The following is a 14,755-nucleotide window of genomic DNA, read 5'->3' as shown; positions in this document are numbered from 1 at the left end:
TAATCATGCCTAAATCAGACTTTAGGCCTCGCGTGCACCAATATCCTTTGAAACAGGAAGCAATCGATGGCATAATGCCAGTCTTTGAGTCGCTTTTAAAAGCAGGGGCAATAATACCATGTAGGGGTTCCACAGTTCAAACACGAATATTTCCTGTAAAGAAAATTCGAGACGAGGGGCAGCCTACTGAATGGAGGTTTGATCAAGATTTTAAAGTAGTAAATGACGCAGTTTTTCCAAGAGCATCCAATGTTGCAAACCCATACACAATTTTAAATCAAGTTCCAGATAGTTGTGGTTGGTTTAGTGTTGTAGATTTGAGCAATGCATTTTTCAGTGTGCCTGTTCATGCGGATAGACAATTTTGGTTTGCGTTTTCTTTAACGGTAAAACTTATACTTGGACTCGAATGCCACAAGGCTTTGGGAACAGTCCCACTTATTTTCACGAGGCATTGAAAACTGATCTTGATTTGTTGAAACTTAAAGAAGGTACAGTGATATTACAATATGTTGATGATATTTTATTGTCAAGTCCAACTAACGAGCAAAGTGAAAAGGACACTGTACAACTGTTGCGTCATTTGGAAAAATGTGGCCACAAAGCTAGCACTTCAAAATTGCAGTTTGTACGAGAAAAGGTGATCTTCTTGGGTCACAAATTGACAAAAGAGGGAAAAACTCTATCCAAAGAGGATTGCTGCTGTACAATCGATTCCTAAACCCAATACTGTTAAGCAGATGAAAAGTTTTTTGGGAATGACGTTTTATTGTAGAACGTTTATTTTTAACTATTCTGTTTTTGAGGCTCCGTTGAGTGCTATGGCTCATGCTGTGGGCCTGAGCGTGCATGACAAAGTAACGTGGACCCCTGACCCCTGAGAATGCCTTCAGGGAGTTGAAATTAGCATTGCAAACGAGCCCTACTTTGGGGTTACCTGATCAAGAGAAACCTTTCACACAGATGGTTGATGTGAAGAATGGATTTATTGTTTCAGTTTTATTACAAAACCATGGTGGTAAATTGAGACATGTAGCATACTTTTTGGCAAAGTTGGATCCTGTAGCAACAGGATTGCCTATTTGTCTGAGGGCCGTGGCGGCAGCAGAGAAAGCTGTGCACACTTCACACGAGTCTGTTGGATATGCTGATTTGACTTTGATGGTTCCAAATGCTGTGGCTATGTTATTGTTGGAACAAAAGACTTGTCATTTGTCAGCTGCAAGATGGCTGAGGTATAATATATGTTTGTTGGATATGCCAAACATTACTGTTAAACGATGTAATGTGCTTAATCCAGCAACTCTTTTGCCAATTGAGGGAGATGGTGAACAACATTACTGTGTGGCCACAGTTAATGAAGTTTGTTCACCGAGAATGGATTTACCAGACATACCTATTCCAAACCCTGAATGTGAATATTTTGTTGATGGCTCGGCGTCTAGGAATTCTGATACAGGGAAGAATCAAGTGGGATATGCAGTTGTCACTTCGCATGCCACTGTGAAATCAAACTCCCTGCCAGCAACTTTTTCTGCGCAGGTGGCCGAAATAATTACGTTGACTGAGGCATGCAGGTCAGCTGAGGGAAAGACAGTTAAGATATTTACTGACAGTCGATATGCCTTTTGTGTTACACATGACTTTTGAGTGATATTGAAGCTTAGGAAGTTTTTCACATCATCCGGAAAGCCAGTAGCACATTACCTGTATGTGTCGGATTTGTTAGATGCATTGCAATTGCCAAAACAGATTGCTGTATGCAAATGTGAAGCTCACACTAACAATACGGATTATGGTTCACAGGGTAATGCTAGAGCGGATGCTGCAGCGAGGGCAGCTTCTAGGTTGCCTGTCAGCACTGATATGTTGACCTGTGTTCATTTTAATGTTGGTCTATGTTTGCAGGATGTGAGCGATGAGGAGATTAAGTTGCCATGTCCAGATAACCCTAACTTGACAACTTTAAGTTTGCAGGACATTCAAACTTGGGCCAAACCACAAGAAAAGGCCCTTTGGAAAAAGGAAGGATGTGTGAATAAGGATGGAGTTTGGTATGGTCCAGATGAATGTTGCGTGCTTAAACCATGTTTACCTAAACATCTGTTTCGATATTTTGCTCAGTTGACACATGGGAAAGATCATGCCTCTAAAGGTGGTATGATATCAAGCATGCGTACATTTTGGCATGCAAAAGGATTTGCAATGTATGCACAGTCATTTTGTCAGAAGTGTCTCATTTGTGTTACGAGTAACATAGGCAGAGCAATTCCAACATGACAGTCTTCACAGCCAAGTCCAGAGAAGCCATTTGAGTACTTGCAGATGGATTTTATTGAACTAAATCCTAGTGAGGGGAAGAAATATTGCTTAGGGATTGTTGATATGTTTTCTAAGTGGATTGAAGTTTTTTCAAGTTCAAAAGATGATTCAGGTGCAGTTGTGAAAGCTTTGATAACTGAGATAATAACTAGATGGGGTATTCCTTCAAGAATAAGTAGTGATAATGGTTCACACTTTGTTAATGATATTATTCGTAAGCTAGGCAGTTATTTTGGTATCGGTTTGAGACAACACTGTGCTTATCACTCAGAGAGTGGAGGTGCAGTTGAGTGAGAAAACGGGACTTTGAAAAATAAGCTGATGAAATGTTGAAAGGACACAGGATTGGCATGGACGAAGGCTCTCCCAATCGTGTTATTGCAGATGAGGGCTAGAGTTAGACCCAAATATGGATTGAGTCCATTTGAAATCCTGTTTGGTAGGCCGCCGAGTACAGAGATTGGGCCAACAAGAGGTCAGTTGCCTACAACTGACCAATGTGATGATGTAAATCTTAATTACTTTGCAACCTTGTCGTCTGCTTTATGTAATATCCACAGACAGGTAAAGGAGGCTATTCCTCATCCGGTGACTGGACCGCTGCATAATTTGATACCAGGGACTGGATCGTGGTAAAGGACCTGAAACGGAAGTCCTAGAAGAACCCAAGGTGGACGGGGCCATACCAGATTCTCCTGACAACTAATTTGGCGGTTAAGATCGAGGGGAGAGCAACGTGGATACACGCCAGCCATTGTAAGCGTGCACCTTGTCTGGAGGCAGAAGCAGAGGATACGCGTTCCGCATAGTACCAAGGAAAGCTCAGAGTCAGTGTGCGTATAGTGCAGTTCTTTGAAGGTTGCTGTAAACAATTTGATCGTCGTTTGCAATTGGTTCAACTAGACTACACTGCCTGAAAGAAGTTTGCCAACAGCCAACCGAAGATGGTCACTACGGATGCACAACCATGGCACCCGTTCCGACAACTTGGACTTTGTGGTATATGGGGTACAATGGGTTTTGACTTGGGAATGGCATTTCTTATTGTATTTCCACTTTTGTATTTTGAAAAAGAAGTGTGAATAATTCTAATTATACTGACGGTAGATGCAATCAATTCAACCAATTCACCTGCTATGTTCCAGATGTTGAAAAGTGATGAGAGAGAAGTTGTAGGTGAAATAGCACCGGAGATTAAGTTAAATTCTTGGTATAAATTAGCAACATATTCTGTAAAACAAATTTTAGGTGAAGAATACCCACCATGCATGTGTATTGCCAGCCACTTAAGGATGTTCCATTGATTATGCCAGCACCATTTAATTCAACTAGCTGTTATGATTTTAATTTCCTATGATTTATTTCAGGAATCAATGATATACCAACAAGATGTGTTGATATGGTCTTGTTCAGGAATTGTCCAATTTGTCCCACTAACTGCTATCATTAGGCATTTAGCAGACGCTTTTATCCAGAGCGACTTACAGGAAGTACAGGGACATTCTCCCCGAGGCAAGTAGGGTGAAGTGCCTTGCCCAAGGACACAACGTCATCAGCACTGGCCGGGAATCGAACTGGCAACCTTCAGATTACTAGCCCAATGCTCTAGCCGCTCAGCCACCTGACTCCCATTACCAGAGTTCTAGTGAGTGGTATTAATTTGTTTCCAAATATGGGTGTGCAGTGGTGCGTCCTATGCTTACTGGACCAATTGAGAATGAGGGGACGGAAGATGTTCTGATTAATTTTGTTACAGTTCCGGGACAGAAGTTGAATGTTTTGAGAAAAGTTCCGATATTATTAAAACAGTATTTGTGGGGAACTTTAGTGAAGGGAAATTAAAGGTTGTGGACATACTTGGGTAGTAAATACAGACTGTGCGGTAATGCAGTTTAGAGATATTAATTGTACTCTACATCCTTGTCACAGTTTTTGGGCCTCTGTTCATGTGGATAGTGAGGGAAAACATCATATTCCACTACCTTCTAGCCCATTGGTACATCCAGGATGCGATATAGCAGATGTATTTTGGTATTGTGGGGATAGAATTAGATCACAGTTACCAAAAGGATGGGTGGGAGTGTGTGCTAAGGTGATGTTGGTTAGTAAGACATTGATTAGGCCTTTGACTAATGAGACCGTTGTATCAGACAGACAGAGATGAGCTGTTCCTGTTGGATCTTTTGATAGTGGAATTTACATAGATGATCTTGGAGTGCCAAGAGGTGTGCCTACTGAGTTTAAAGCTATAAATTAGGTAGCTGCAGGAGTAGAATCATTTTTTTGTTTAGATTGTGCGGCTAACAAAAATGTGGATTGGATAAATTATATCTATTACAATCCGCAACGTTTTATTAATTACACGGTTGATGCAATTTCTGGGTTAGCAGAACAATTGGCTAAGACTTCAGAGATGGCATGGCAAAACAGAATTGCCTTAGACATGTTGTTGGCTGAAAGAGGAGGTGTTTGTGTACTTACGTGTATCTTGTACGTATATTCCCAATAATACAGCAAGTGATGGAACTATCACTAGAGCATTATCAAGCATGCGTGCTCTAACATTGGAATTGTCTGAAAATTCAGGTTTTGATGATTCAAAAGGAGTCTGGTCATGGATTGACGGTTCTTGGGAAATGTTTTGTAAATGGAAGGCAGTTCTTCTGCCTGTTATGTGTGGAATATGTATCATTTTGTTAATACCATTGTTTTTGGCTTGTTGTGTGTTTCCCTGTGTAAGGTAGATTGTTGAAAAAACAATGGTTAAATCGTTTGCAGTTCAAATGGTGAACTATAGTATCTTAACGGATTCTGACTGGGTTCCACCATTTATGGATGAAGAGGATAATGTGAACAATATGTGATTCTATTGTTCTTTTGGGGGTAATGTTTGATTAAAGGGGTTACATTTATTTTTTTTGCCTCCATATGTTATGTTTGGATGTTTTATATTAAGTTTTTGCATGCTTATGTTGTTAAAAAAAAGAAAAAAGGAATGTGATGGCATTTTTTGATATAGTTACTAAGAGTGTCTTTTTTAAGAGACTGAGGTTGTGTTTAAACAGATGGTCAGCTAAGGTATTTATGACTGATCTAATCAACAGCCTCCTGAGGCACTAAGTTGGGGAGAGTGGTCAGGCAAGTCTACCTCTGCCCTCTGAACCTTGGCCTCAGGAGATTAGGGGTTTTTCACTGACTAGTGCTGACCAATCATGGTGACCGCTGTATTGATTGATTATTAACATCTTTTCTCTGTTTATATAAGGGTGACCTGTCTTTATAGTCTGGTATCACTCTTACGAACGATCTGTGTGGATAGCACCTCCTTCGTAAAAGACTGATCAGCAAAGCTTTGTTTAATCTTATGTAATTGTATTATCTAAATAAATTGTATTGAAACCACATCCCTTGACTATTCAGATCTACACAGTGCCACTCGAATTCTTCCATTACAGCTTTCAGGACACACTCCCTCTGGAGATGAATGTCCCCAGTCTAGGACAACATGATCTTGATTCATTTTCTTGTCCAAATTTCAGGTGTCCTTTCAGGTGTCCTTATGCTTACAGCTAAACTTTAATTACTTACTTTAATTTAAAGCAAAAGGCCAGATATGGTGCCAGTTTCATAACATTAAAAACATTTATGAAAGGGATGTGAGCTTTGAGATTAACTGTGACACTCCTCTTAGCTACCAACGAAACTCATGGTCTTGTTTTTGGATACAGATCTACCTTGTCCAAAGTGTCCATGATGTCAGCAGTCTTTTGGCGTGTTGCTCCTCCTTTTGCACGGATGACTCTGATCAGCTAACTTGAGTACTAACTAACTGTTAGTACTCAATGTCTAACTGGGCCATGAATCTCTCCTCAAGAGGAACAGTCGTGAGCCTCTGGAAATCTGCATTGATCTTAAACAAAAAATAAAAGGACAGTAGATATGGTTTCCTTTGTAAAAATGCAACTGTCCCCGTTCTGTATACAATCTCAGTTTTAACAAAGCAGCCATTAATGCATACCTGTACAATGGCCAAAATGTCAATAGGAGTATAACAAATATGTAAACTCAAATGTTATTTTTGTCAGTAAGCAGTGTTATACTTAATATCAAACATACCACAAATTATGACTAATTCATAAAACCTCACTGTAATAAAACTTGAAAGATACACACTTTGATCACTTCCATAAATACCTTACTACCTCCTGACGTCTGTAGGCAAATGTGCGAGCCATTTTGTCTGCGATGATCCTTTCTTATGCCGATCTCTTTCAGAAGTTCAAGTCTCACCTTTTCCAGGCTTTCCAAAGTATCACCAGAGGGGAAGGATGGATAAAAGTTAGCTTCAGCTCGTTTTGGCTTTTTCACTTTTTTAGCAGGGAAAGCATCGTAGTAGCTTTAGATTTCAGTGAGTTAACTGACAGCTCTGGACAGCCCTGCAATTTGAGCTAAGTCCTGTAGTTTCCCATCTTATACTTCAGTCGCTGTTTCCAGCCGTAGCAGCCATTGAAGGAGCCAGGTTCTTTCAAACAAGGGTGCTTCTTGATTAAGGCCTCTGCCACAGTGCAGACATGAACATTCTCTGGGTAGGCCTTGTATTGGTACATTTCTTTGTAAAGTCTGTTTAGGATATCAGACTTCATTCTGGAGCTGACATTCAACATGTTTTGGCTCACATGGTACTCTGAGTTCCCCTTTTCTAGCTGCAAATCTGTGTCGTATGAAAATCGGGGAATTAAAAAGTTCACTGGCCACTGTTGTGTTCGAGAGGACACAGACACAGGGGATGAGAGAAGCACTATGTCATTTGATGCCAAAGAATCAACGTCGTCAGACTCTAATGAAAGAGAACGAGAGGGTGTGGTCTCAGTGGCACTAAGTACATTTGTTTCCTGGTGGATCACCTTGATTGTCCCGAAATCTTTCAGTTCAGTTGTAGAATTCAGATTGAAAAAGGGTTACCAAAGTCTTGATCCGTGTATTGCAGTCTGATGCTGCCCTTTAACCCAAATCTAGTCTTGATATTGCTGAGCAGGTCTTCTAATTATTCTGGTATGCCATTTGGAAGAGTCAGTTTCTCAATGTTCCTCTCCCCCAAAATCACCTTGAGTTTCGCAGGTCGTCAAACCAGCCATAACTGTCTGAGAAGAGATAACAAGCAGTTAGTAACGTTCAACATGGTTCCCATTTTACAAAATCGGGGAGTCAGGTGGCTGAGCGGTTAGGTAATTGGGCAAGTAATCCGAAGGATGCTGGTTCGATTCCTGGGAATCGCTGTGAAAAATGACGTTGTGTCCTTGGGCAAGGCACTTCACCCTACTTGCCTCGGGGGGAATGTCCCTGTACTTACTGTAAGTCGCTCTGGATAAGAGCTTTTGCTAAATGTAAATGTAAAATACATTCAGAGGCCTCAACCTTTAAACATTGGCATATCTTTTCAATGTGACAAGACGCATCCCTCCAATTTTGTAGTCTGCCAGTGGGTATGTATCTTGTAGTAGTTCTTGCTCAACAAGTTCCACTTCCTTGCCTGTCGATATTTTGAGATCAAAAGCTCAATAGTGTTCAATATACCATCCATTGAGCTTCTTCACAATGAAGATTAACTTGTCCAGCAGTATTGCCATTTGGATGATTTCACTAAAATCTGGCAGCCCTCCCAGTGAGCCGTGGATCAAGATCATCCCACACTTGTAGTTTAGTCCATTATATACTACACTTTTTGCCAAGCACACAGTGTCCAGATTTGAATACTTCTGTCATAAAGCATTTGATATTTCCTTGTTTAGAACATTGATGTGAACAGTGGAAATGTTTGTCACTTCCAATGAAGGTCTGGTCACGCTACATGCGTGCAAATGATGTGCAATCCGATACTGATGTCTCACTGAAAGGGAAAGGAGCTAATTTTTAAAGCAACTGATTTTCCTTGCAACTCTTTAAAAAAAGCTATGCTTTGCTTCAAAACGAATCGTCCAGAGGGCAACTAGCGGACCAAACTGACGGATCAAGTATGTATAATGTTCCAACAAAATTATGTTTTGGTTTAAGGAGATAGTCTGGGAAAACCTCTTGAAATTGAATTCTGTGCTCGGAGATCTTAATATCAAGATATGCAATGGCGTCCTCGGTATGAACAGGACAGACAACAAGATCAACAATGTCTTTCCCGGTCTGTTAAGATCTGCCAAGCTGGCTCCTCACAGGGAACTCTCTGCCCAATTAACAAAGGCAAAAATCTAATTAGACTCCAGTTCTCATGTGCGTTTCCCCCAATAGTTTTTCTGGATGCAAAACTGAGAGGCACAGGATGAGGTCGATTAGTTTTGTCAGCCCACTTAAAGTTGAAAGAGGATATTGCTTCATTCAATGTAAGTAAAGTGACACAGTTCAAAAGGAACAACTCCTTCAAAAAGATTGTGTACAAGATCTGGAGGAACCCGCTAGTAACATCAAAATATGAGAGGCACTTTGACAAAATACAATTTGATTTCACACCATAATATTTTGCCAATTGTTTTTCCTCAAGGATTCCTAAATGACCTGCATGAATGTCTTTGGTTCTCAAAGTAAAGACTCCACTTTTAACTTCTTTTGTCTGGAACTCTGATCTTTCTGCAGTGCAAAATCTACATACATATGACCCTGAAAAACTTTCGACAAGTTGAAAATATTCCCTTTCTGTCTAGAGTTGATTATTACCACAAATATGGCATCTAAACGTGGATATAGCTTTGGCAGCTGTTCGTTGGGCAGGGTGATTTCTTGATAAATGGCTCAGTAGGGCATTCCAGGTCTTGAATCTACAAGCACAATTCAAATAAGTGCATGGATATGAATGGCCCCTTCCGTAATTTACATTTACATTTATGCATTTAGCAGACGCTTTTATCCAAAGCGACTTCCAAGAGAGAGCTTTACAAAAGAGCATAGGTCACTGATCATAACAACGAGGTAGTCCCAAACATTGCAAGCAGCCAAAACATGAAGCATACATTGTGAAAAAACTAAACAAGTGCCAAAAGGGAAGACCCATAAGAGCATGCAGTTATACAAGTTACAAATTAAAACAACATGAACCACAAAAAAGTGCAGGACTGTACCTGTAGAAGAACAATCAATAGTAACAATATCTCACAGCGAGTACAAGACTTAACTTCGTTATAACTAACCTACAAGAGCAACAAGTCACTCAATAAGAGTCATTGTGATCCTGGAGGAAACTAGCAATGCCTATGATTTAGTTTATAATGCTTGAGCAGTTCCGATCTTCTTGTAAGCTTCAGTCATTACATTTCCACATTCAGCGCAACACTGGAAAAGCAAAGAGATGGACTTTACAGGGCAAAATTAAAATTGGGGAGAAAAAAAAGGAGCCAATTGATTTAAAACACAAAAGTCCCACTTGTCCAATTTAGTCAGCCCTCTCTGAATAGACGTTAAGGAATCACTTTTTTGTAAGTCAAAATATTGTGTTTACTTCAGAATAGTCATGTAGGCTACATGCAGCCTTTCCACTGTAGCACTCTATTGTAGGGGTATAACTTACCTTAGGTAGTCCAATGAGTCCAGGCTTGAAGTACCCACCGTCAGTCAGGGAAAAAACACCTGAGAAGAATATTAACATTAAGAGGAGATTACATTTCTATTCAGTCTTAACCTTGATTTGTTTACACGTGGCAGTCATAGCTCATTACCCCACCTGATAGGACTAACTGTTTATGGGCCAGAAGACAGGAAAGCATTAGCGGTGACACAAACTTATACTGCTGCTTATTAGCACACTGGCACAATACTGAGCTGGGTAACTGGGTAACTGGGTGTAACTGTGATGCTTTTGTACAACAAGCATTTCCCCCCGCCGCCTTCATCATTATGTAAATACGAAGTCAGCCCTGCCACCTAGTCGCCGGAGCAACATCGTATTATTATTGCATGTCCCACACAGTAAAGTTTGGAGTTCTTTGGTGGGCGGCGGAATGTTTCCCTGTGTGTAAGAGAGCTACCTGCACTCTATCCTTGTACTCCTCACCGGCCGCCTTCATAATTAAATTGAAAGCAACAATGGCGGCAGCACTACTTTACATTCACGCTTTCTAATAGCACCACACTTCACACAAAATTACACATCACTATGGCTGTGAGGATCTGAGTGTAGATCAAAAAGTATCACCGTGCACACACACAGGCGCCAAAGTGGTGTGAACAAAACCGCGGGTGCGGGACCTGTAGCTTTTGCTGTGCTCATAATGTGCTAATAAGCAGCTATACATTACCACACAACTTTGTTACTATAGGTACGGTATTAAACTACAAGTATAGTCCCGCCTGCATAGTTCCAACCTACTAGTCTGCTTGAGAACAACAAAAGTGTCTTATATAATAATTTACATTAACTGCTAGCTAGCTTGTTCTTGCTCAAGGCTTTCAAGAAAACTGTTGAGCTAATGCTAGTTAACTGGCATAGTACATTTACATTTAGTCATTTAGCAGACGCTCTTATCCAGAGCGACTTACAGTAGGTACAGGGACATTCCCCAACGAGGCAAGTAGGGTGAAGTGCCTTGCCCAAGGACACAACATCATTTGACACGGCGGGGAATCGATCCAGCAACCTTCTGATACTAGCCCAACTCCCTCACCGCTCAGCCATCTGACTCCTCTTAATGTTTATATTAGTAGCAGAGCACTGCTAACGATTTTGCTAGCTATTGACAAACTAAACTATCTATGAGTCTGGACTATTCATTTTACTAGAAACGTTACACATTAGTGGATTGAATATAAATCCATTACACCTTTCTTTTGCAAAACCATCAAAATACAGCGAAAACGTTTCCGTAAAATTCCTGAGGAGAATTGAGAGCTAGCCACTAGCAGCATGTGCCCTCCTTTTGGATCTATGCTAGCCTGACGTTGTCATACTCATAATTCTAGTCAGAACATGAGTCTGATAACTCTCCGTTGGGCTGTGACTATGGGGCGTGTTTCAACCAAACTTGTAAAACAAATGCCTCTTCGCTCAATTGGATAGACCTACAAATCAGAGCAACGTAATATGTTGTTTGTTGTAAACAAATCCAACCCAAGCCCTCTTTCGTGACGTTGTTGATTACTTTACTGTTGATCATCTGTCCATCATCGTATAAAGCCCGCCCTGACAATTTAATTGGTCCGACCAGCTCCGGCTCCGGACATAGTTTGTCCCCAATACGAGCCCCTCCAGACCCAACTTCCCGACCAAATGTGTTTGTGGGCGGGGCTAAGTTGGGCTGGCAGCCAGGCTAGATCTATGCAAATTCAACTCACTAACTTGTCACATTTTTTTATGACAGTCTAGCTTTGGTTCAGTCAGTTTACTAATCACTTAAACATCAAACTGTCACCAATTAACGTGGACCATTTTATACCTAACATTTTACATAATTTGTGTAGGCTATAAAAAATAAAATGTTGTCTTTCATTAGACTTACCTTCTTTCCAAGTCACCTCGTGGAAAATGTCGGTTAGAATGGAAATGTTCTCAAAAAGCGTGTACGTCATGACGTCATAGGAAAAGACAAACCTAAATGACACATTTTCAATTAAATAAGAATATCAGGTTAACAAACACCTAAGGCAAAATGTGTATTTCAAGTTGATATAATCCAGAAAACTAGACTAAAATCACTAAAGTAGAATTATGAATGAGATTCAATAAGAATATTACATTAGTTCAACTACTACTGAAATACTATTTTTACAGTGTGGGAAAGGACTCAACAAACATGCATCATCAAAAGAACACCAGCTCTGTGAAGCTATGTGTAGAGATAAGGAGTGTTCAGATAGGTACAGAAATGGCTACGTTGGTAATACAGAACAGTTGCAACGTAATAGATACTACCTGTCAGCTATCATTGATGCCATTGACTTCCTTACAGTAAACCAGCTACCTTTTAGAGGGGGCAATGATGGTTTTGATAGTATGTCTGGAGATGGCTGTGGTCTATTCTTGTCCTTTTTTGAATACACTTTAAGGAAAGATCCTGCCTTGGCCAGAATAGCACAGTCCATTCCACACAATGCTAGATACACTAGCCATGATATTCAGAACAACATAATCGACATTGAGTACTATGGTCACAGAGCAGATTGTGAAAGAGGTTGGCGAGTCATTTTACACTATAAAAGTGGATGGAACTAGAGACCCTACAGGAACAGAAAATATTTCCATAATTGTGAGTATTGTCAATGATCATACGAGCCAACTGAGCTGAAGCGCATCTTTCTATCAGCACCTTTTTCCTCCTTCTCACCACCTGTTGTGCGCTGATTACGCATCTATTCAAATATTCTCTGTTCCCCTACTTCTTTGCTGAAGAGTTTTGTGGTATCGACGTGTTCCCTATCGTGCGTGTTTTTTTGGTGAGCAGCTTTCCTACCCTTCCCTGGATTCACTGGACTGCCCTCCCGATCTCGGACAACGTTTTTCGGATCACCCTTTGGATTTACCTTCTACGGCTTTACTTGCCGTTTTGCCCGAGCCATCTGCCGATTTTCAGTTGTTCATTAATAAACTTTAGTAGACCTGTATGAATTAATTCAATGCTCATTTGGAAGATAATAAAAATAATGATCATATAATAATATTTAATTTGTGCCCCCCCCCAAAACAATGGCATGCCCGTCCGTGAATTTGTGTCTGGCGCCGGGTCTGGTGTGTGTGCTACCAATTCTAATATTTTCTGAAGGTGAGTGAGAAGGGTTTGTGTTTTCTCGATCCTCTTTGATTTGTTTTGGTCAACCATGGGTTTAATAATCTGTAATAAACAAGCACTTATCAAAGAGATACAATCCTGTGTGGCACTACTAGCCAGTGTACGAGAATCATGTCATACATACCCACTGTACCAACACTGGCAGCTTTGAACTGACCAAGCACCAGGCTCTGTTCACTCTCAGCCAGGGCTAACAGCAGCTCATAGGCCTCTATACATTGTTCACTGAAAAAGAGAGGCAGAGAGAGATGTAAGATTACAGTACATAAAATAACACAAATGGTAAGATTATGCTCCTGCTCTGGTATAATTCAGCAGTCATATTGGTTACGCTAGTTATTAAGAGACCATAATGCCTTTTATGTAAATATGTAAATACAGAAATTGTTTTTCTGTATGCAACCTTGTCTCAGCGCCTGATTCTTTGATTTTACGAAATGTGTGAATTTTTGGACGGGTCACTGATAGGACACAGTGATTATTCAATACCTGGCTCATCATGCCATAATGTACATAGACCCCCCGAGACAATAAACATTCAATCAATGGTGTCAGTGTCAAACAATTTGAGTAAATGAAAATACCTTTCCAATCAGAGAGAAAGTAAAAATTCCAATGCTTTCTTTGTGAAATGTTGTGTTCTGCACAATATTGCCATGCTTAACGCATGGCACTTGGATATTACATAGACTCTGCGAGGCAGTAGGTATTGTGATGGACTGCGCTATTTACCTGTGCTTTGGAGCACCCAAAGCACAGGTAGAAGGGACCATTTGGCCAAAATGTCGTTTCCTACTTGTAAATGCCCATAAAAGTCATTATCAGAAAAGCATGTGCTGTAGGCAAGTTACACTACTGTATATGGCCAAAGGTATGTGGCCACTGCTCAGTATACTGATACCAACTTGTTGAGTCTGTAAGGCTGGGTGTCACCCTGCCCCCACCTCTCATATGCTCAAATCTGGAGTTGCTGGACGGAGTCTCTACTCAGTGGCGGTCCTAGCACATTTTGCGCCCCCGTCTAGTTTTTTTTACTTAGACCCCCCCCACGGAACGACGAACACCGCCATACCTGGCAGCGACAAACGAAGGAAAATGCTGCACAGCAGTCTCAGCAAGCAGGGGTGCCTGCAGCTGCCTGAAGGGGGCGCCAATATGCCAATTCCCCCAAAAAACTGAAATGATAGATGAGCAAAAACCGCGTAGAGATTTCTTTTTTTTTTATGCTCGTGCGCCCCCCCACGTGACATGAAAAAATGCCCGGTCTGCCCGTGCCTAAAACCGCCCCTGTCTCTTCTAGATGGCTCTCATACCTCATTGCGTAACTTACTGTAGCATTGCTAGCCATATATTGATAAGGAAGGGTCAAGATGTGGTGTGATTGGTTGTTCTTGGGTATAAAGGGAATTGTGAAGCATTGTTCTTTGGATTCTTAATCTCCTGGGGCCTTCACCTCAGCTATCTGGCTTGTCCTACTCCTCCTTCCTCACCGCTTACTTTCTCTCTCCGGTTTACAATAATCAAGGTAGAGTAGGTAAGATTTAATAAAATGTAAAATTCATTTTGTAAAATGTTTGCCTTGTAATTGATTTCATTCATTTACAATGTTATAAATGTATATTTAATTTAACCTTACTTTGACCATTCTCGCTCTGATTTAACCTATAGAGTCA

The 14,755-nt window shown here is 40.7% G+C and overlaps 1 protein-coding gene across 3 annotated transcripts in view; it reads right to left on the bottom strand.

Moving 5' to 3' along the window:
- Nucleotides 1-14,755, bottom strand: part of mcc (MCC regulator of WNT signaling pathway) — a 333,254-nt gene that overhangs the window by 90,036 nt on the left and 228,463 nt on the right. For all 3 annotated transcript variants that reach the window (XM_047045109.1, XM_047045107.1, XM_047045108.1), the window contains exon 13: nucleotides 13,207-13,307. In XM_047045109.1, the coding sequence (XP_046901065.1) occupies nucleotides 13,207-13,307 (101 nt within the window). The remainder of the gene's footprint in view (nucleotides 1-13,206; nucleotides 13,308-14,755) is intronic.

This window comes from Hypomesus transpacificus, chromosome 22 (assembly GCF_021917145.1).
Source record: "Hypomesus transpacificus isolate Combined female chromosome 22, fHypTra1, whole genome shotgun sequence".
NCBI lineage: Eukaryota > Metazoa > Chordata > Actinopteri > Osmeriformes > Osmeridae > Hypomesus > Hypomesus transpacificus.
This window is presented reverse-complemented; position numbering and strand designations above follow the sequence as displayed.